At 44.1% G+C, this 23,683-nt stretch overlaps 1 protein-coding gene across 1 annotated transcript; it reads left to right on the top strand.

The window, feature by feature from the left end:
- The first annotated feature begins 4,926 nt into the window (after positions 1–4,926).
- C2H11orf58 (chromosome 2 C11orf58 homolog) lies at positions 4,927–15,751 on the top strand. Its single transcript, XM_077321676.1, has 5 exons — positions 4,927–5,130; positions 7,228–7,311; positions 10,630–10,690; positions 13,641–13,750; positions 15,137–15,751. Exons 1-5 carry the CDS (start codon positions 5,065–5,067, stop codon positions 15,347–15,349), a joined length of 534 nt encoding a protein of 177 aa, XP_077177791.1. The 5' UTR covers positions 4,927–5,064; the 3' UTR covers positions 15,350–15,751.
- Positions 15,752–23,683: the final 7,932 nt, after the last annotated feature.

Raw genomic sequence — 23,683 nt, 5'->3', positions numbered from 1 at the left:
GTTAAAGTACCCTGAAGCAACACATGGAATTGCTGTTCTTGAAGCCAAGATAAAAATGGTTTTGCCAAGCAATGTGTTTGCAGCTGTTTGAGTGCAGAACTTGGTAAGGACTGCTGCAAATATGCCCAACAAAAGTCACTGTTTATACAAAGGGCAGGTCTGCACATGAGCATTCTGTTACTCACATTTTAGCACTTTAGGACAAATCTGGCTATGTGGGAAGCTAATCTAGCGTTACATTTATAAAAGATACAGCTTGAGAGGCCTCACTGCAGATATAACATTGCAATTCTTTTGCTTCTTTCCTGCCAGATTGGAAAATGGATGCATTCAAGCTGGAGTTTGAAGATAAATCACATAACTGTGTCCTAAACTTTCATTGCAATATTTCAGTCATCAAGGCCAATATTGTATTGCAATGTATTTTACATTGTTCCTTCTTTCCCCTTGAAAAATTATTCAGGGGTCAAATGGGTGGTCAAATTTCAAATGGAGAATTAGGCCATCAATATGTATATAAGAGCCTCTTGTGGCGCAGAGTGGTAAGGCAGCGATATGCTGTCTGGAGCTTTCTGCCCATGAGGTTGGGAGTTCGATCCCAGCAGCCGGCTCAAGGTTGACTCAGCCTTCCATCCTTCCGAGGTCGGTAAAATGAGTACCCAGCTTGCTGGGGGGTAAACGGTCATGACTGGGGAAGGCACTGGCAAACCACCCCGTATTGAGTCTGCCATGAAAACGCTAGAGGGCGTCACCCCAAGGGTCAGACATGACTCGGTGCTTGCACAGGGGATACCTTTACCTTTACCTTTTATGTATATAAAATGCTATTGTGTACCCAACTGTAATTTTTCAGTGCCTAAGGAAGATATACAGATCCATTCTAGAGAGCCATCCTTTTTAAGCTATTTAATTTATTGGACTTAAAGGTAAAGGTATCCCCTGTGCAAGCACCAAGTCATGTCTGACCCTTGGGGTGACACCCTCCAGCGTTTTCATGGCAGACTCAATACTGGGTAGCCTTGCCAGTGCCTTCCCCAGTCATTACCGTTTTACCCCCCTGCAGCAAGCTGGGTACTCATTTTACCAACCTCAGAAGGATGGAAGGCTGAGTCAACCTTGAGCCGGCTGCTGGGATCGAACTCCCAACCTCATGGACAGACGGCTTCAGACAGAATTTCTGCTGTTTACCACTCTGTGCTGCAAGAGGCTCTTGATTGGACTTAGAAGTGTATAACTCTATCTACCATTACACTGATAGTACTGTAGTGGATACTACAATGGTTTTACCTCTTCCCGCTCCAATGGATCTTTCCTGGCCCCACTAAAAATTGGTGTGTGAAGCTCAGAACCATGTATTGGATATTAAGTATAGAACTATGCCCCAAACATTATTTCAGATGTTATTAATTGATAGGGAAGATAGCAGTCTGAGAGCCACAAATGTTGAGGACAGTTTAAAAGCTCTGAATCCCCAAATATGATTTGGACTGTTGGAAAAGACAATGCCTGGTATACAAGGAAGAAGAGAAGAAGGCCCTGAAGGGGGCAGGACAATTAGATATGATAGTGTCATCTACTTTTGAGTGTCATCTTCTCTACTTTTGAGTGTCATCCCTTGTCTGTCTCCAAATTTGCCCTTAAAGCAATTTTCTTTCTCTCTGGAAGTCCCTGCCACACCATTATGTTAACTCTTTTATTATCTGTATATGCTAATTTGCTGCTATCCACAGGTTTTACAAAATGTGTTACTCCAATTTTAGCTGTATTTAGCTGTATTTATTACTCAGTTATTACGCTAGCCATATTCCTCTCAGACGTGCCATTGACAGAGAGAGACACACAGAGCCCTGCCAGACCGAACACGAGCCCTCATTCCCTCCTATCACTCCTGCTGCGAGGGAGGCAGAGAGCTGCCCCTGCTGCGACGGAGGGAGAGAGAGAGAGACTGACAGAGAGCTGCCCCAAACTGCATGCCAGCCCTGCTTCCCTCCTACAAAACAGCCCTAACTACCTGCTCTGCCTTCTGCTGTGAGCCACACCTAGAGACACGCAAGGAGAGGGAGAGAGACACACACAGAGAGAGATCTGCACCTCCCGGTGTCCCCTGGGTCCTAGCGCCCATTGCATTCCTGGTTGCAATGGACTTTCTTGCTAGTACTTTAAATCAGTGGTCCCCAACCTTTTTATCACTGGGGACCACTCAACGCCAGGGACCACTCACCGGGGACCACTCAACGCCTTTTACTGAGACCCGGTGGGGGGGTAGTTTACTCCTCTACTCTCAACCACTGCCCTAGCGCTCTCTGATTGCTATGTTTAAACATCCCTTCAAAGTAAGATACAGACACACCACAACAATGAAGTGTGTTGTAAAGGGCTGGGGGGGGATGAAGTAAAGGGCCGGGGGAGGGAGAAGGCGTACTTCGGGGCCCACCTCCAATTAGTCAAAGGACCACAGGTTGTACACTGGTACTGTGTTAATTACTCAGCCAACATGGACCACCACAAATCATAGACTCCACATTAAGAGGCCTCTGAGAAGACAAAAGCTGTTCCCATTTAAATGCCAAAGTAGCCTGCTCCAGGACAAATGGACATGCAGACACTGGGGCCAGGTTATACCCCAAAGCAATCTTTACCCCAGGCTAAACCCCAAATCAAACATCCTCATTCTGGAGATGCTGTCCCCTGCAAGAAGACATACATTGGCACCTAGTCTAAACCCTGGTTCTGTTAGCATAGCTTCTGTTTGAGTTTCTCCCAAGAATCCTATATTGCAAAGATCTGAATAAGGAACTGGAACAGCTGCATGTCCTATGCACCACAAGATAAAGTTGAGACCCTCACACACACACCCATGGTCAGGGGTCTGCCCTCTGAGAGGATATAAGCTGTTTTCTGGTCCAAAGCCAATTTCTTGTGCCAGCTGCTCCAAATTGTGGTGCCCCCATGGGATAATTACACAGGAAACCACGCAGACAGATACTGGGGCCAAGACACAAATTTAATTATAAATAAGCTGCATCTCAAAGCAATCCCCACACTCCAGGCACTGGCCCCTGGCAGAAGACATACAGTAGTGGCCAATCCAAATCCTAGATCTGGCACCACGAGCTTCTATTTGGGTTGCAACCCTGTATGGTGAAGAGCATTTGAAGAACTGAAATGATAGCATTATGCACTCCAAAATAAAGTTTGGACCATCACATATCAATGCCCTCCCACGTTCAGGGGACGTATGCTGTTTCCCAGTCCAAACCTCAGTAAATTAGGAAGTACTTACAAATGATCTATACCATAGTACAGGGATTTCCAACCAGGGGTCATCAGGAGCTTTGGAGGGGGTCTGCAGCTTTTCCCTTCTGCCTGAATGGGCACAGCAACAAGCTAGGGAACCTGCCACTTCCATTGCTTTTCCCCACCCCCAGCATGAGTGAGTGAATTCTCTCAGGAAACTGCCTGGGAGGGAGTGGAGCCTGCCTTAAACCACTTCCTGACTCTTCCCCCACTGAGTTCTCCTTCTGCCTGTCTGTTAAAGTGGATGGTGATGTCACTTCTAGTGATATGTCACTTCCAGGGGCGTGGCAGGGAGGCATGGGCAGCCAACATCACTTCTAGAACTCAATGAAGCCTGAAAAATTATTTCAGGGGCTCCTCCAAGGTTAAAAGGTTGAAAAAGGCTGCTGTAGTGTAATGAGATTCTAATGAGTTGGTAGAGCATTGTGGTTGCAGAATACACTATACCAGTGGCCCCCAACCCCCAGGCTATGGCCCAGTGGCGAGCCACAAAGGCCTCAGCGTCGGGCCGTGGCTCCCTCTTCCCGCCCCCCCCCGCAGCGAGAAGCTCGCCAGGCCACGAGCAAATCGACCGCCGAAGTGGCCGATTAGCTTGCGGCCTGGCAAGCTTCTTGCTTCAGGAGGGGGGGAAGAGAAGCTTGCCGATTTGCTCACGGCCTGGAGGGGCGGGAAGAGGGAGCCACGGCCGCTGGCATGCCGGCAGCGCAAACGTGCATGTGGGGACTTGCCGCGCATGCACGTTTGCATCCGGTGGGGGTGCAAACACGCACGCACAGCAGTTTTGCGCATGTGCAGCGATGCCATGCGTGCGTGTTTGCACCCCCACCGGACGCAAACGTGCATGCGTGGCAAGTCCGCACATGCGCGTTTGTGTCAGGGGCTGCCACGCATGCGCGGGGCCCCGGGTTGCCCTCTCCTCCCACCCCATCACAGCGGTCCACAGCCGCAGAAAGGTTGCAGACCACTGCACTATACTACTGCAAACTGCAAATGAGATATTGCATTATTTAAAATTCTGTCAGAACAATCATTCCTTGTAAATGGGAAAGTTAGTAGACCATATGATGGGGTAGGCTCACACCTTTTCTCCCTGATTTTACATTTGCAGTAAATTTTTTTCATGAGAAACATTAAAATATTATTGGAGACTAGTCGAGTTGTTAACCTCCAAGTGGGGCATGGAGATGTCTCACTATTAGTGCTGGCACCCACTGCTTAAGGAATAAATGGCTTGATTGAAAATAGAAACAACTTTGTAAAGAAAGAGAGAGACTCCTACCAGTCTGACTAATTGCGTTTCACTTACCGGGCCCTTTCCAGGTCGCCCCCCCCCCCATCTCCAGGTATTTCCGAAACCAGAAGTGACAACTCTAGAGAGTCGCATCTGTACACTTCACAGCAAAATTTCAAGGGGTGGTGTTGGGATAAGGGTCTTTCATCACTTGTAGGATAATTTTTTTAAAGCAAACCAACAATTTGATAATTCTTTAATCCCCTCGTCCACCGCCAGTATAATTCCCCATGTGCATTTGGACTTTCGTCTTTCTTTAACTCTAACTGTTTATATTGGATGCATGTAGGGGAAAGGAGGAGCGGGAGCAGAACTACAACTCCCAGAAGCTCCTGGGCCGGGCGGAAAGACCCGAGAGCGACCACCTGACCTGCCGCCATTCTCCCGCGCATGCGTCGTGCAACGCGGCTGCCTTTTCAAGCAGGGCGAAAGTGGTCCTCGGAGGGGCTGTGGTCTCGGCGGCCTCGCGCGGGAGGATGAGCGCCGCCAGGGAGTCGCCGCCGGAGGCCGCCCACGGAGTGAAGCGAGCGGCTTCCCCTGATGTGAGCCGCGGCGGCGGGGACTGGGCTCTGCGCGGAGGCCCCAGGGCGGCCGGGGGGAGACTAAGGAGGCGGAGGGGCTGCTGCGGCCGCTGCCCCGGGGCCCCTGTGCAAGCCGCCCTCCCCTCCCCTCCCCTCCCCTCCCGGTGGAGGAGCAGGCTTGGGCGGGAGCTCTTGGCCTGCGGAGCTGGTGCGAACTTCCAAGAACAGGAAGGGGCCGGGGGGGGGCGGGAAGGGGGTGGAGGGTGTGGGTGTGTGTGTGTGTGTGTGTGGGGGGGGCGACTGAGGACTCTGGGGCTCCAGGAAGGATGCCGCCCCCAGGTGGGACCCCTGGAGTTATTGCTCATCTCCAGGCGAGGGGAATCAGTCCCTCTGGAGAAAATGGCTGCTGTGGAGGGTGGACTTTATATTAGCATCATATTCCCTTAATGTCCCTCCCAGTCGCAAATCCTGCCCACTGCTGGTTCCACCTGCAAAGTCTCCAGGTATTTCCCAACCCGTAGCTGGCAAGCAGGGCTCCAGTTTTGGTTGGTGCAGGGCTCAGGCTGTTAGGAAGGTTGGACCACATGCAGGGAAGTTTAATCTCATGATGGATCTAGTTTGTTACAGGAAAATCCAAATTTGGATATTATCGCTGGCTAGCTGGTTCTTGTGAGAATGCACTGCCAGTTTGTCCAGTTGTTTATATGTATACTAGGCTTCAAAGCCTGTCTGTAAGGACAGGCTTTGAAGGGGCTGGGGCACCCCCCCCAGGCCACCCCCTCCCCCAGGCCACCCCCTCCCTGTCGAGTCCCCAGGCTCCCTGCGGGCCTGCTCCGAGGCTGGCAGGGGAGCCTCCCACGGCGCCCCCCCTTCCCGCTGACTCCTGCTATAAGGCCCTCACAGAAGTCTCCCCCTGGGTGGCCGCCTACCTTCCAATTCCCTGGGGCTGTGGCAGCCTCCAGTCAGTGGGGTAATGGGCCAATTGGAGGGCGCTTTGCGCCTTCCAATTGGCCCCTCTGCGTGCACCTTCCGATTGGCTCCTTGGGGTTCTGTATCCCGGACACCCCGCCCCGCTTAACCAATTATTTATACCGCTCCCCAAGCAGTGTACAAATATGCTTGAGTGCAAAGGTGTATCTGTTCCCTCCTTGATATTTAATGTTTAGAATGTGGGTTGAAACTTTAAGAGCTGTGTTGTGCACTAATGCAAGATGTTAAATTGAAGCCAAATCAAGATCAAAACAAAGTTTTTTATATTGGAGGAAGAGATTTTTTTTTGTTATTGTTGTGTTATGCTTTGTAAGCTACTTCTGGTTACCTAGATATGTCTTGTAGTCTCTGCTTTCAAGTTTATCATGAAGGATTTGTTTAATTGCTCTGTTAATAAAATCATACCAATCTTAAATTGAATATTAATACTAATATTCCTAGCAAATGTTAGGCCCTCACCTCCCAAGAAGCTGTCTTGTGGGGTCCTAAAGCTACCACAGCTACTGACCTGTGCAGCAGATCCAAGGAGAATTTGGGCTGCTTCATATTTTATGGTATTACATGACATGCTACTGGCAGTACGCATATTTGGTCACTGGGGTCCAGAGTCACCTGCATCTCACCGTGTAGATTGTAAATATTAGAAATGGATCTGCAAATGTGGCATACTCACTTGTGATGTATGTTCAGTAAGGTTGTATGTGTGTGTGTGCTGTTAACTTCTGAAGCAGTCTTAGACTCACTGTTCACACTTCTTAAAATTAACCCCAGTGGAAAGAAAAATATAGTGTTTCTGTTTATAACATTTTTCGGGGACGGAGTTTGTCTCTTTTGTAGCTGCTATTGCAAATGTTCCATAGAAGCTGTTGTGTGTGTGTGTGGTACCTTTGTAGTAACTTGATTGCCTTGGGCTAATGTTACTGGGTAGGAGGCTATATTTAAAGACCTCAACTTATTTCTTTACTGGAGTTAGTGCAAACTAGTGCGGCGAACCTTACACTCCTGCAAAGTTTATTACATTCTGGTGGTCTTAAAACACTCATAATAAAAGTTTTTGACTTGTTTTAAAACTCTGTAATAAGTTAATAGAAGATGTTGTCTACTTACTGTGATGTCTTCTTTTTCCAGCTTGGATCAAGCAGTTGGGAGGCAGCTGACTTGGGTAATGAAGAAAGAAAGCAAAAGTTCTTGAGACTGATGGGTGCTGGGAAGGTGAGGCTTTACCTTGTAATTAAGCGATTAAATGGTAGTACTACTCTTATTTGGCTGATCAATTCCAGAAGGTAGTGCTGGTCGTCTGCTGCTTGTCCCCATGGCATTTTTGCTCTATCTTACTCCCTGTGCTGTTTAACCTCTATATGAGATTGCAGATGATGCCCAGCTCTGCTTCTCCTTAACAGCTGAGTCGTGTGAGACTGTGGAAATCCTGAGCAGGTCCCTGAAGTAGGTAATGGGATGGATGAGGGTCAGTAAACCGCGACTCAGTCCAGACAAGGCTGTGGTGCTGCTGATCAATGAGAAATCTGCTTAAGGGTTGAGGAATCAGACTGTCCTGGAATGGGGCTGTACTCCCCCTGAGGGAATTGGCTTGTAACTTGGGGCTACTGTTGCCTCCTAGTCCAGGGGTAGTCAACCTGCGGTCCTCCAGATGTTCATGGACTACAATTCCCACGAGCCTCTACTGGCAGGGGCTCATGGGAATTGTAGTCCATGAACATCTGGAGGACCGCAGGTTGACTACCCCTGTACCTAGTCTACAGTTGGAGGCTCAAATCTCCTCTGTGGCATGTGATTTTTAAAAAAATTGTTTTTGTTAGGTGCGAAGTCATGTCCGACCCATCGCGACCCCGTGGACAATGACCCTCCAGGCCTTCCTGTCCTCTACCATTCCCCGGAGTCCATTTAAGTTTGCACCTACTGCTTCAGTGAATCCGTCCAGCCACCTCATTCTCTGTCGTCCCCTTCTTCTTTTGCTCTCGATCACTCCCAGCATTAGGCTCTTCTCCAGGTAGAAGGAATCCTTAGAAAAATTTAAATCCTTTTAAAAATTAGTCTTGGCTAATATGCCAGCTATGGCCCTTTCTCAAAATGTAACCTGTCCGTGGTGATCCATGTCCTGATTACATCTAGGTTAGATTATTATACTGTGCTTTATGTGGAGTTGCCTTTGAAAATGGTCTGAAAACTAGTTCATCCAAAATGTAGCAGCCAGGCTATTGCCAGTGGTGGGAAACAGGGATTATATTATCCCAGTGCTGCAAGATCTGGACTGACTGTCCATTTGTTTCAGGCACAGTTCAAAGGGCTGATTCTTTTCTTAATGCTCTATATGGTTTGGGGCTAGATAGAGTACCTGAAGGATCATATTATATATTTCTCCAGTTCAGATGTGTCTGACAAACCCCGCTTTCTGCGCCTCCCACCTTCAGAGGCGAAGTGAGTAGCAATGAGAGATGTTTTCTTTTCAGTAACAGCACCTTGTTTGAGAAACGGTGTTTCCTTTGGGGTTCATGGTGCTGCCTACATTGCTTTCTTTTAAGTGCCAGGAGAAACTTTTTCTGTTCACACAGGCTTTAAATTTAGATGTTGATGTTTTAACACTATTTTAGTCTGGAAATATGAACTTATACCACAAGAAAGTTAATGCTGGAATAAACTATATTTGTTTCTAAGGATGTTAGATTTCTAAGGATTCCTCTTATGGTGAAAGGGAGGGTTGGGATACAAAGCAGCCCGACCTAGACATTACTGCTGGAGGTCTCAGGGCTGACAGGAAGCCAGCAGAATCTTGTGGAAGATCTATACTGAGAGTTACAGTTGGGGGTGTAAAATCTGCTGCTGGTGTTCTCTAGTCTCAGCTCACAAAGCATCTTTTAGGATCACTTATAACATAGTTGGTATGGTATTTTCACCCATTGCTTTCACATCTTTCAGTTTGTGCATTGAAAGCAGAATGACTGATATTATTTACCAAAGTTTCTCAAGCAGGTTTAATTTGATCTTTTCCTCCAGTGCAAAACGAAAAGATCCATATGCATTGTGTCTTGCTAGATACCACTGTCATCCTTTCTTCTGTGCCTTTTGTTTTCTGGCACACCAACATCTCCATGGGTAGAAAGTACACATTTTGGTCTTGTTAGCACTGAGGCTAAACAAATGGTTATGCACTCCAGAGAAAAATCCTTTATGGTCTTTCACGTACTACAGGGTTTTTTATTATGCTACATGAGGTTAGCACGATTATGCCTCTGGTATTTTCTTCTTAAGTGAATTGGGTCTCTAAAACATTATCTGAACTTTGTCTGATGAGGATATAATGGATGTTGTGATTCATGGGCTGTTACACCTTCTTAATAGTAGGAATTTGATGTCCATGCAAGACATAGACACCTATGGCTGCTGAATGGTGAGAAAAAATTGCCCTGTGACACCCTGGTCAACATTTTTTGTTACACAGATCTTCTAATGGGGGAAATTAGTAGCTAAAATGGGGGACAAAGACTATTTTCTGAAGCTAAAACAAAGACTAATATTCTGAATGAAGAACTCTGAATGCACAATAACTACTTCAGTGATCAGAATTTTGAAGAGAGCTGCTGGGAGCAATATATCAGTATAACTGGGTGGTATAGAGCAGTGGTCCCCAACCCGCAGGCCGCGGCCCGGCGCCAGGCCGCGAAGGCCTTGGCGCCGGGCCGCAGCTCCTTCTTCCCTCCCCCCCGAAGCGAGAAGCTCGCCAGGCCGCGAGCAAATTGGCCGCCCGGCAAGCTTCTCGCTTCGGGGGGGGGGGAGGGAAGAGAAGCTTGCCAAGCCGTTAGCTAATTGGCTGCTTTCGCGGCCGATTTGCTTGCGGCCCGGAGGGGCCGGGAGGGGGAGCCGCGCCCGCCGGCATGGCGGTGACGCAAGCGTGCATGCGCGGACTGCCGCACATGCGTGTTTGCGCCCCTGCTGGGCGCAAACGCGCGTGCGCGGCAGTCCGTGCTTTCGCGGGGGCTGCCGTGCGTGCGCGGGCCCCCGGGCCGCCCTCTCCCTGGACTCCGGAGCAGTAGTCCGCAGCAAGCGGAAGCTTGCGGACCGCTGGTATAGAGTTCTACAGGATAGATAGTTAGGCTTTCTCTTCTGTTCTCTGCATGAATTAATGATGTCCTTGAAATATAAATAATGGTTTTGGTAAAGGAACAGTAACCAATGGTACTTTAAACCATTATTAAGAAATGTCATTCTGTCAATATTTAGAGTAGTGGTTGGCTAAAATTAAACTAGCTTTCTATTGAGTTTCTGTGTTAGAATTTTTGATGTAAGTTGTCAGTAAACACTTTGGGGGAGACAAGGGCTAGTTTAATTTTGCATTTTTATCTTTTTCTTAAACAAACTTGGCTTATTCAGCATTTTGTCAGAATTATAATTAAACCCAGGTGCAGGGACATCATTGTTAATTGCAGTTTTGTGAGTGTTATTATGAAGTAGCTTTGGACACTTGAGAGCTGCCTAATATTTATGCACACCTTAATCACTTGTGTTTTCTTTTAGAAAGAACATACTGGCCGCCTTGTAATTGGAGACCACAGATCAACTTCTCATTTCAGAACAGGTTAGTCGCACACATAATATCATCAAATGAAAATAAATTTGAATTACCGTTTATGAATTGTAGCTGTGATTTTGGGGACCCACTTTTGTGACTGCGTGGGGACTTCTCAAATCTATTCAGTGAAAGTCACAGAGCAAAGATTTGAAATGGGATTTATTGCACTCAAAGCCGTCTTGCAAGCTGCAATACTGGAATCTCCAACCTTGGTGTTCCTGTGATTACTGTTTGAATTTGGAGACCAGGTAGTGTGCGGCTAGTCGCAAAATGACTGTTGTAGGTCTAGTGCCAATCATGTAATGTTTGGGTTCCCAAATCAAAATACCTTCTTATGCTAGAGTTAGCTGATTCCAAAAGGGTGCTTCTTGCAATTGCAAAAGAGGGATGTTGTCCTGTTCTAGTATGGTAGACAAAAGCCAGCACATTGTTTGCAGTGAGGAAGAAAGTTGATTGGTGTGTGCCATGTTGGGGTCACTACCCTAAATTACACCGACCCTAGACCATGGATGTGAACAGAAGCAAGAATTGATGGGTTTTTCCCACAGATACCTACGTTTCACTAGAGGAAATAGGATTACCCAATTTCTAAAATATGCCAGGATCATATCTCAGTGAGAAATTCATTTCTCTGCCCTATTCCATCGACCCAAACAGAAAAAATATATTCCTGAAGGACTAAATTGGCACAGATGCATGAAGAGGACTTCCAGTCTTTCTCTGGCCCTCCACTATTTACACTTAGGCACAGAATCAAGTGTTTGGACCTTTACAATTAGAAAGACAGGGAAATAAAAATGAATTATAAATCTGATATTTGAATAGTGAAGTTGGCCAATCTTTAAATACTTAAATCTGACTAGAGCTGTGAACAGGTAAGGCAGATCTTTCTACAAACCTGAAAAGGGCCCCAGGTTTGCAGAGAAATCTAACATATGGAGTTTTAATTCTGGAAGCTGTCAGCCCTTGGCTTGACAGGAGCCCCTAGGTGACTTGATACCACTAGGCTTGCATGACACAACTAGGTCTGGCTGCTTGCTACTGTTCATCAGCAGCTACCCCATGAAAGCCAATATTGTGTAGAGTTTCAGAGTAGGGTCTGGGAAGACCAGCTTCAAATCCCCATCTTGCTGTGGAAGGTTACTAGGTGATTTTGGACCAGTCACCTACTTTCAGACTATCTAGGTTGTTATGCAGATAAAAAGGAGAGGAGAAAAGTGTACGCTGCTTCAGTCCCCATTGTGGAGAAAGCTGAGGCATAAATGGAAATAAATACATAATAAATATGGATAATAAATATAGCTGAAGATGGGAGGCAAATAAAAGTAAGGTTGGTGAATGAACGAGGCAGGTAAAGGGAAGAGAATATGGGGCTGCCAGGGGAGGAAAAGAGAAAATAGTGTGGGGAGGAGGATGTAGAGGAGGTATCCCCTCACAAGTCCTTGAGGATTCCCTACCATGCAAGTGGGCTTGGCCCAGTGGCTGGCATCACCTAACTGGGCTTTAGTTGCTAGGATGAGTCTGTTGGGGGAGGGGGGTAGGTGACAGAGGGGCAGATAAAGGGTTGGCTGTTGGATGGGAAGAAAATAGATATTGGGGGTGTGGCCTGGGGAGGTAAGTTTTGAGGAGAGGAGGAATCTCAGAGTGGTATAATGTTATCGACGCTATTATCCAGGGGAACTAGTGTTGCCAGCTTCCAAGTGAAGGCCGGATATCTCTTGAAATTACAGCTGCTCTCCAGATGACAGAGGTCAGTCCCCCTGGAAAAAATGGCTGCTTTTGAGGACTGTACCTTGTTAAGTTCACTTCCCTTTCCAAATCTTGCCCTCCCATGCTTCTACCCCCAAATCTCCAGGAATTTCCCAAATTGGCAATCTGAAGGGTTACTGACTTCTAATTGGAAGATCTATTTTAATTTCAAGAGATCTCCAGGTCGTCACCCCTAGAAGGAGAGAAGAAGCCAGGAAATAGGAGAAGCTATAGGGGCATTTAGGAAAGGGAGAGAGGAAATAGTGGGAGAGGATGAGATGCCTTCTGCAAGTGCTTGTGGGTTCCTACTTGCTTGTTCTGTTCTTAAATCTAAAAGTTATGCTTAATGATAAATGAGAAAGAAAATACAATCTTAACTTTTAATTTTATGGTGGAAGACAAGGTTTTCTCACGTTTCCATTTTTCATCCAGCTATCTTCATGGAGCATTGGCTCCCATTTCTAGTTGATGAAGAAGAGGAATAGTTTTTTCCTTCTGCTCCCAGATACAGTGATGCTTTATTTTTTCCCATTGGAGTACATTAGTTCTACCTGCACCAACCTAAAATTTTCTTTGTACCCTCTCTGAGAATAGAACTTTGCATAAACTAGGGAAGAGAACTTGTTTTGTTATATTAGTTGCCATTATCTCAGCCATGCTGAAAGCTTGCAAGGAGAACTATTTCTGTAGTCTTTGTCCTAGTGGACACATTTTAGGCTAGTCTCTGAGCACAGGCAGAATTTAAATTAAACTTTTGCCCTCAGCGCTGTAAATTTCACACAATTGATGGGTTTTCAGATACCAGTTCTTTTGTGTAATGGCCCAAGACAGAGATAATATGTGCCTGATTTTCTCTTGTTCCCTGACGCAACACATTTAGATTTCACTTGTATTATCATATTCTAGCACCTCTGTTCAGGTGACATTTTAGTCTTTATACAGAATAAGCTTAATTGTGGTCTGAATAAATTATTGATTGCTTGAGATTTCATTAATTGCCTTTCCCTAGATTCAACAGCTTTCCTCATTGCTGGGAACAAAGCCCTCCCTATAACTTTTGCAAGTCTTGTAGTGTTCTTCTTTCAAGCCATCCTATCAGTTGGTCGAACACACATAGGTTCTTTAAGGACTAACAACAGTTAAGACGGTTCACATGACATATTCTTACTCCAGAAATGATGATAACCCATACGTATTGAACACATAGGGGAAGAAGATAAGAAAATGAATGATGAGCTTGAGACGCAGTTCCAGCAGAGCATGGATAGTACCATGTCAGGAAGGAATCGGCGGCATTGTGGACTCGGTTTCAGTGAGGTAATACATTTAAATTGAAACAACGACCCACAAATACATGTGGAATAATTCTGTACAATCAATACTACTTACTGCAGGACCCCAAACAACTTTTAAAATCAAGTGAGCAAAATTTGCCCCAAAGAAATTAACTTGGCCTCAAGCAGGGCAGGGCATATTCAGCCTTGGCCCTGGTCTGGTGGAACACTGCCTAGTAAGATCAGGGCCCTGTGGGACCTTAAACAGTTCTACAGGGCATGTAAATGGGAGTTGTGCCGCTGGGCCTATGGTCGAGGCCTTGAATTAACATCAGGAAAAAATTGCTAGCCTTCCTATCTAGCTTAAACTCTGAGATTATTATTCTGCCCACCGCCCCCACTCCTTTTTTTTTTTTTTTAAGGATTCAGCACTGGGGAAATTAGTTTTAATGCATATGTTTTTAAGATGTTGTAATCTGCGTGGAGCATCTGGGGAAGGGCGGAATACAAGGCATAATAAGTAAATACAGCCTAGGAGCTAAATGTTTTATTTTACTTCATTTAAATCTAGCTCTTTTCTCTGATGGTGGCCCAAAGTGACTCACATTATTTTCCTTCGTATCCTTGGAACATCCTGTAGGGCAGTGGTCCCCAACCAATGGGCCACGACCCGGTGCTGGGCTGCGCCCCCCCCAGTGAGAAACTTGCCAGGCCGCGAGCAAATCGTCCGCCAAAGCAGCCAATTAGCTTGCCGCCAGGCAAGCTTCTTTCTGCCGGAGCGGGGGTGGGGGATAGGGAAGCGCGGCCGCCGGCACGCCAACGGTGCAAACGCGCATGCGCGGCAGGTCTGCACATGCGTGCTTGCGCCCAGTGGTGCCGCAAACGCGTATGTGCGGCAGTTTCATGCGTGCATGTGCGGACCTGCCGCACATGTGTGTTTGCGGCCCCACCAGGAGCGCAAACGCACATGCATGGCAGGTGCACACATGCAGGCATGCGCGAAACTGCTGTGCATGCGCGTTTGCGCCCCCAGCGGACCCCAGATCACCCTCCTCCCCACCGGCCCGTAACCCAAAAAAGGTTGCGGACCACTGCTGTAGGGCATATTAGTTGGAGAGTGGCCCAAGGTCACCCAACAAGCTTCCATGACAGAGCAGAGATTCAAGCCTGAGTCTCTCAGATTCGGGTCACTAATAACCACAGCACACTGGCTTTTCATTTTTAGGCTGCCAGACTGCACTTTGAACAGATTTCCCATGATTCCTTAGCACTAATTTGTTGATTCATTAAAAAGGCTTTCCATTAATTCTGTCTGCTGAAACATTAATTCTGTTCTACTGAAACATTCATTTTCCTGTGATTAATGAAAACAGCTTGCAGTTTGAAAGGAAATTCTGCTTGCTTTCTTTAATTTGAATCTTTATTTTAGCTGGAGGAAGCTAAAGAAGAACAGGAGGATTCAAGAGATTCCCTGGAGCCAGAAACCTCGGAGGACTCTGAAAGTGAATCTGACTCTGAGGATGAAGACGCTGCAGAAGAGCAGCCATCCACTGAGAAGCACAGTAACACTGAGAATCCTGAAACCAAGAAGGATGCAAAAAGCAACTATAAGATGATGTTTGTTAAATCCAGTGGTACATAGCTACAGATCCAATCAGCCTTTAAGTACAGTAAGCCTTATGGTTACAGTGCAAAGTGTTGGACTGCTTACAGCACAGACCTTTCTATTATGGTTTTAGTAAGTCCTTTTAGAAAAAGAGTAGTGTTTGCTTTCCCAAAGTCATTAAATATTTTTATCAGCATGACTGTACCCATTTCGTTTTGGAAGTATAAGAAGAGGGGGAGGACAAAATTTTTAAGTTTTCATCCTGATTTTACAGTATTCTTCTGTCTCCTAATTCCATGATGGCTGTTGAACATTTCTGACGCTTGTTAAAATGATTTATCTAAATGATACCTGATGTCTTCATCTGTGATTTATTTTTCAAAGCAGCATTCTGCTTGGGTTTTGAATGATGTGCAGTTATTAAAAAGTGAGAATTGGTGTTTTTCCCCCCTTTTTGTCTCGCTCATAGCTGTAGTGGTACATTGAGCATCTGCCCTGCATTAGGTTCTTCTGCCATGGACTTGTGGCATCAAAGCTAGGGCTGTGTGTGCCAGAGGTTACCTGAAAATAAGGGCTGGGCATGATGTGTTGCCATCTTCGGCATTGATCAGTGAATATGTTTTGTCGCTGTTTATACAATTGATGGCAGAAAAAAAAACCCTATATTGATAAGGGTGTCTTGAGAGTATAAGACAAAGGAAAACATATGTACTGTACATGAATTGCTTTAAAGAAGAATCAATTCTGATTTAGGCTGGCTCAGCCTTCTCTAAATCCATTGGCCATGAAGCAGACCAGCCACAAATTTTAATTCTGTTGATTTCAGGGTGATGTGTTTAAATTGTGTGTGTTAAATTCTGTATAAAAAGTCCTATCTGGGTTTTGTTTCTATATTTAGTTGGGTTAACAGAATTGGGAAACATTTTGCTTGGAATAGAAGACTTTGGAGGGCAGTTATCATGCCAGGATGATTTCTTCATGCAATTCCATCTGGGAGTATAGGTAAATTCCATAATGATAATTAGCTGTACCCAACACTAGTTGAGATTAACATCATTGTGTTCTGCATAAAATAGTATGTATAGTTGTCTCATCATTGCTGGTTGTTTCAGAACTACCATCAATTTTTAATGCTTGGATCACTTGTACCCAGGAATGTATGTAGTTAGAGGACTTTGTATTTCTTTTAGACACAGTGCCAGTTTCAGCCTTAATTTCACCTGCTAACATGTATGTCTGTGGGTTGGATGTAGCCATTTCTGAAGGTCCATTCCTGGAACCGTGGGGAGCCATATGGATTAATAGCAACAAAAACTGGGAGGATGCAATGTGGAAGGCAATTTAATTGTCCTTTTGGCCACTTCCATTAACATAGCATATGTCATTTATGTGTATTTTCTAGCACCTTTTGAAATAGAAAAAAATCTGATTCATATTTAAATAAATAAAATTTAATGGAAAAATAAGGCAAACGTACCTGCTGTAAGCAGTGGGGATTGTCCATCCACATCCCACATTTGATTTATTTTTCAAGAACAGCTCTGATAACTATAGATAAACAGAGATTATATATGAGACAATTTTCAAGAAAACACTGTTTTGGAAATATTTTCCCCCTACCTTTTTCTCTCTCTTCAGTATAGTATGATTTTTGTGTCTCAAGCTTCTGATCCATGGAACTATGAGATTCCACGTGGATCTCACAATCCCAGGAATGAAATTTCCTGGGGTTGGAAATGGCTTCTATGGGAAGGGGAATGCAAGAAAGATCTGTGGCCATCTGCTGATGGTGAACTTGAACTTAGTCTAGAGTAACACAAAGAAAAGTGTTCTCCCATTCAGAAAGATTTGAGAACCTACTACCTTCAAAATAAAAGACCTCTTACACCTGTTGGGTAGGTTAAGGTAATTACACAAGTAAATTTTGTTCATATTCCCTGTTTCTAGTTTCATGGTTGTAAGCAGGTTTTTGTCATAAATTAGCAGTTGCAGGCAAGACAGAGGGTAACCACTGAACAGATAAGACAACCATGTTCCCTGTAATTGGCAGTTGGCTTCTGTAGATGGGACAGTAGCTATGATACCTGAAGAGGACTTACAGCATTGAGGTATGATGGAAATCTCATATCCATCCTAGTCCCATTTGATAGCTTAAGCATCTATGATGATCCCCAGGTCTGTTTCATAAACCTGTCTCTTTCAAGAACTAAGGTCATGTTCACCCCCCCCCCCACACACACACACTTTATCCTCGTATAAGTCTATGTTGGAGCTTGGACTGAGATGACTTGGTGTAGTGGTTAGAAATGCGGACGTCTAATCTGGCGAGCCGGGTTTGATTTCCACACTCCTTCTCCTCATGCAGCCAGCTTGGGTGACCTTGGGCTTGCCACGGCACTGATAAAGCTGTTCTGACTGAGCAGTAATATCAGGGCTCTCTCAGCCTCACCTACCTCACAGGGTGTCTGCTGTGGGGTGATTGTAAGCCGCTTTGAGAGTCCTTCTGGTAGAGAAAAGAGGCATATAAGAACCAACTCTTCTTGCCCAAGATAACTTAGTGAGCCTTATGGCTGAGTTTTATGCACCCTAGCTGTAATGTTGATATGACTTAGGTAAACATAACAGACAGGATTTTTAATCTCAGTGTTTATTCTTTCTGGCTAGACCCAAGAAACTCTAATTTGGATAACAATTGTGGAACTATATTATCGGCCAGCGGAGATGAGCTGTTTTAGGAGAATGAGAATGGCATTGGAAGATGTGTCCCATGTAAATACTAGCTATTTCCTCACTCTGGTTCCTTTAGGTTTGCTTAATAAAGTAGTGAACTATCATAAAATGTGTTTCTTGATGTTGGTCTTAGACTGAGCTCATTTTTAGGCCCATGGGCTGCTTGGTTTTCTATGTGGATTTCCTTTCTTGGACCCATTATGCACGGGGGTTTTAGCGCACATTCGGGGTGGAATGGCGGCGACTAAAATCACGGATAACGCACGGAGCCGGCTGCAACCGGCTGCAGCTTCGGTGCATGCCGCCGAAAAAGCCGCGTCAGTGAAACACGGAAGAAAGCGCAGCTTCCGGGTGAGCGGGGCGCAACCAGAAGCGGCGCCCGGATCGGCGCGTGCATAATCGGTTACTCTGGGTTTTGCCGCCGTCGCGCCCCGCCCCGTGTATAACCGGTATGCGTCGCGTCTTCCCCCTCCGCGTTTTCCATGTGACCCGAAATCGCCGTTTCAGCGGCCGTGCATAATGGGCCTTGGAGAGTTTCTCTTCATTATTCCTGGTCTAGATCTGAAGTTAGCTTTAGCAGCCATTTGTGAGTTTCAGGCCAAAGTGTAACTTGCTGATACAGTTTCCTGTCCATGTAACATTAGACCTCATGGAATAGCTGCTGAAAAGTGATTGTGTACTGATCAGTATAGGTGTTAGAATGTTTGAAACATGCCATGAAGATCACTCCTGGTGTGGGAGAGTCTTTCTCAGTGGTGCAATCCATGTGGGAATTAATTTCCATACTTTTAAGAATAGTGTGCTGGCTAGCAAAAGTATTTTGAATTGGGTCTCAGGGGAATCTTTTTATTCAAGCTTAGAACTTGTGGGCACTCTGCCCACTCAGCGCAAGGGACAGGTGTATTGGGGCATGTCACCAATTATCCTATGCTACAAAACACGTGACAAGAATATGCCTTTTTAGCAACATGTGTTTAATAGAGTTATGCTGTTCTTTTAAAAACTCCTTCCACATCGAATAGTACATATTATGGAAAACAATTATATGTGTCTCCCTAATAGGCCAATTGTTATATGTATGGATATTTTTATGTGTAAATGTATAGCATCCATATTGTATAAACACACCAGCTGCAGCCCAAGCTAATTTCCACAATATTATGAAAATGAAGTATTCTCATTAAAAGAGAAATTTCTTGGTCCAAAGGAAAATAAAGCTTCTAGTAGCCAAGAGAAAATACTTCACTCTGGTTTAAAAACAATCTTTGCTGTAGCTAAAAGGGAAGGATCTTACAAGGTGCTATAACTTTATACAGGACTTCCATAGTGTTCTATCTGGTTTTCCTGAGAAAGGAACCTCAAAAGTTTATTTGAGAGCACATTTTTTAGGGCAGCATCAAAGCCATAGGTCCTTCTAAGGCTACGGTTGGGGAATTCACATCAAAGGAGGCATGCACATGTTAGTTCTCCTAGCAGGGAGGACTGCTGGTGGAAATCTCTTGTGGTTTTACTACAGTCCCCAAAAGAGATTAAATTATGCACTGAAGCTCCCTCTATAAACTCTGGTAGACAAAGAGAATCAGTGCCACTGCTAGGTTTCATAATCAAAGCCTGGCATCATTATTTGCTTCAAGTCCTTATGAACTGTCAAGAGAAACTGAGTAGGAACCAGGAGTTGAGGAAACAGGTAGGCCAGTCTGTATATTCTGGCTATTGAAAGGCATTGCTTTTCTTAGCTGCACTTCCCCCTGGTTGTAAACGCTTTTTTAAAATATATTCTTTGAAGAATATATACAGTATTCTGACTTCTGTTGAAAACAATGCCAGTATTGACTTAATACGAATAAAATTTCTCACAGTTTCACAAGAGTATCCACAAACGGGATTGTTCCCCTTTAATACTGTGTGATACTATTTTAGACAATGATTCTGGCCTATAAGTTTTGAGAGTCAAGGCTCCCAGTCAGATGGCATCTTATGAAGGGAACTTTCAGTCTGGAAAGCTCATGCTCTGAAAATCTTGTGGGTCCCCCTTGGTGCTCCTGGACATGAATTTAGCTGTCCTACTGCAGACCAATATGACTACCCTCTACAACTATGTAATATCAGATTCCTTAAAATATGTGATGGACAGGGGAAATAGGTTTTGTATAATTTGTTTTTTTAACATTAAAGTTTGCTATAATGTTTTACCAAGTACCTGTTACCTTTGGTAACAACAACCTCTCTTATGATAAAGCAAAGCCACTGAGGTAATGGGTCGTCCTAGTTAATCCTCTTCCAAATGCAGGAATGGAACCTACCTTCTTGGACTTGATTTTGACTTGTATGCACAAGATGTCTATTTAACAAGGTAGAAAGGTTGGATAAAATATGCTAAACAGTGGTAGTTACTGTTGGAAATAGTATTAACTGTCATTAAATTGTGGGGATTAAAATGAAACTGAATGAACAGAACACATTCCCTGTCCAGCCTGGTTCACATTACTTTTTAGGTGTATTTTGCAGGGATAGACTATGGATATTTGATGGCATGGGTATTCTCTCTGCCTTCCACTGGGGCAGCTGAGGATGGCATAGGAAATATCCATGTGACAGGGGGAGTTTTGTGGCAGCATTTTGCAAGAGATAAGCTTCCCAAACTTTACTAACAGCTGTTTCACCACTGACCTAGTTAACTGGAATAATAAGCCCCTTCCTATTTGAAACTAGTTCTTAGCAGTAACATTGTTTTTGCTTAGCCAAGTTGTGGTAAGGAGAGGAACAAGCCTTGGCCACTGATGTTTTCAAATGGTGAAGTCTGTAGATGTCTTTTTAGCCAATTTGAATAATTTTTTGAAGAAAAAAAATGCTGTAGTTTTGGACACACAAAAAGGGTGCAGATACCTGAATCAGAACAACTCTACCATCTATGTCTAGCCTCTTCTGCTATACATAAACTTTTACAGCAATGTATGTTGTGTGAATGGTACATAATTGGATTGTTAGCAGTGCCTTAAACAAACCCAAAGTTTGACTTGTTCTATTATTCCATGTTTTATGTACATGAAAACAGATAATATGCACTTTTGAAAGTTTCTCGATGATTTTATTTTATCCTGGGAGTGGCCATATGTTCTGGAAGAGCCGACTAACTTTTCATTTCCCTCTTGCCCTATTCTCCTCAGTACAGCTATGCATGGCTTTATCCTTACAGGTCTCATGATTTCACAGTGTAACCTTTCTAAGTGGTCAAAGGGGACCCTTCCTTCATTTTTTGACAGTAGAAAAGCTGGTTAGTTTGCCTGCCCCCCCCCCCCAGTGACTGGGGTAGATGTTTTAACTCATACTTTGTTCCTTGTAGTAGCTCACTGGCTACCTTGACGTAAATCACGCAGAAAAGTTTCTAGTTGGAGTTTATTCAGATGGTCCAGAACTAACTACAGAAGGCATTTTATTAATTTTGGACCATTATGTAAGGGATTAGAGTATATCCTTCAGACCATTCTAAACTGTGAGGATAAAGCGCCCGCAGGCAGTGGCATGCAGCAGAATGCCATTTTATCTGAAAGCATTATTTGACATTTCTATTTGTTTCACAGGTGAAAAGGTTTCTTCAGCTCCCCCATATCATGGTATTCCTGAAACATGTTCAGGTTTTTTTCTTCTTAGATTTACCTGTAGTTTAAAACATTCAAAGTGTGTCTGGTACAGAATACCTCAACAGGCTTATATTAAAAATGCCCTTTAAAATTCTGAAGCTTTGAACTAAAAGAAATATCTCAAGAAGTTTTTATGGAAAGTTCATCACAGTTGGTTCAATTCAGCTGCACTTAGATGCACCTTTTCAAATAATAGAAAAAAGTGTAAAGAGGTCAGACCCAATCAATACACGTGTTCAAACAGAATTCCAGTCACTGTGATGTATGTACATTCTGTACTTTTCCTTTGTACTGCTCCACTATGAAGAAAGGTTGCTTTCACTAGTAGGCAATAAAAGTCTTAGCCTTTTGAATGCAGCTAACCAACCAGTGGCAATGTTTATCAGGTACAAACGTAGAGCAATTTTTCCATGCCTTCTCTGTACTGCTTATAACTGTACGATTCATACATATCCGCTGCATTAGCCAATGCTTTAAAAATATAGGAAGACAAACAAATCAGAGGAGCAAAGCTTCAGAAGCATACTTTCTAGGTCTCAGTAGTTCTGCTATTTCTCAAGCACAGAAAAAATAAATTGCTATTACTGTGTCTTCCCATCTACATTTTCAGAGGCAGCCAAAATATTTAAAAAAACAATTCTGGAGGGAGCTAACTTTTGCTGCTTGATTTGAAATGTGCAACTTTGCTCACTGCACTTGTTTTTTTCTTGTTTAGGACAGAAATACTGACAAATGGCTGCCACATGTAATGATGCTTAAAGCTACAGGTATTGTTCACATTAATAGTAGGCATAAGGGGATTTGCACAGGCACATATAGCGTAGTGGTTAGGAGTGTGGACTTCTAATCTGGTGAGCCGGTTTTGATTACCCACTCCCCCACATGCAACCACCTTGGGCTTGCCACAGCACTGGTAAAGCTGTTCTGACTGAGCAGTAATATCAGGCTCTCTCAGCCTCACCTACCTAACAGGGTGTCTGTTGTGGGGAAAGGAAAGATGAATGTAAGCTGCTTTGAGACTCCTTTGGGTAGAGAAAAGTGGCAGATAAGAACCAACTCTTCTTATTCCCATATCCTAGCAACATTGAACATAATTGTATCAAACCACCCCAGGCTAGTTGGACCTAAGAGACAAATCCAGCTATCCAAGTAGTAATGCTTGCAAGAAGTGTTAAAATATCATTAATAGTGTGGATATGAAAACTCCCTTAGACAAAACAGCAAACAGTTTTAATGGTTTTAGAAATGATAAAATGCTTCCTTGGACTTGGGGGGGAAAGTACACACGAGAGTGCATACTTCAAGCATGCTAAAATCATGCCTACTATAATAACAGATACTGAATCTTTTATATGCACCCTGTTGGAAGACAAAATTCAGTAACTATTAAAGGAGTTCTGAAATGATTGAGGGACAGATGCATGCTACTTTTATCCTTTTGTATGAAGCTGAGATGGACAATCTTAGCAGAACAGCCCATTTAAGTCACTGTGTTTAACAAGAGAATGAAGTTTGAGTCCTGTGGCACCTTTGAGAGTCGCTGGACTCAAACTTTGTTCTGTTGCTTCAGACCAACACAGTGCCCCACCTGGACCTGTGTTGAAACAAGGTTTTTTAAATCAGTATAATATTAAATAATGGAATACTGCATCAGGACAATGAGCTAACGACAAGGTCTTGAATGACATACAGTTAATGGAAATAGGAAGTATTGATTCGTATCCCACAAGGTCACTGTAATTTGAAACAGTGAGAATGACAATTAGAAACAGGCAAAAACGGTTCAGGCCAAAATGTACATACAGGATTCTGGGTTTTTAAAAAAATCAACAAACAGGTGAAGAGATGGAAACTCAAAGGCAGATACAAGTGTTAATAGTTTAATATGTACATATACATTTTTTCAAATGGTTACATTTTATTTAAATTAATGAATTCTTGCAAAATATTTATTTCAACATTTTTATAAAGGCAAAAAATAAAATCATTTAATTTTGGC

This window comes from Paroedura picta, chromosome 2 (assembly GCF_049243985.1).
Source record: "Paroedura picta isolate Pp20150507F chromosome 2, Ppicta_v3.0, whole genome shotgun sequence".
Taxonomy (NCBI): domain Eukaryota; kingdom Metazoa; phylum Chordata; class Lepidosauria; order Squamata; family Gekkonidae; genus Paroedura; species Paroedura picta.
The sequence above is the reverse complement of the archived record's forward strand: the minus strand, read 5'-3'. Positions and strand labels throughout refer to the sequence as shown.

What these genes read in the sequence shown, in the direction of transcription:
- C2H11orf58 (XM_077321676.1), top strand. Translation starts at nt 5,065, where the DNA reads ATGAGCGCCGCCAGGGAGTCGCCGCCGGAGGCCGCCCACGGAGTGAAG. An exon ending in AGCGAGCGGCTTCCCCTGAT is followed by an intron (nt 5,131 to 7,227) that starts GTGAGCCGCGGC and finishes TTCTTTTTCCAG; the next exon opens with CTTGGATCAAGCAGTTGGGA. An exon ending in AACTTCTCATTTCAGAACAG is followed by an intron (nt 10,691 to 13,640) that starts GTTAGTCGCACA and finishes TTGAACACATAG; the next exon opens with GGGAAGAAGATAAGAAAATG.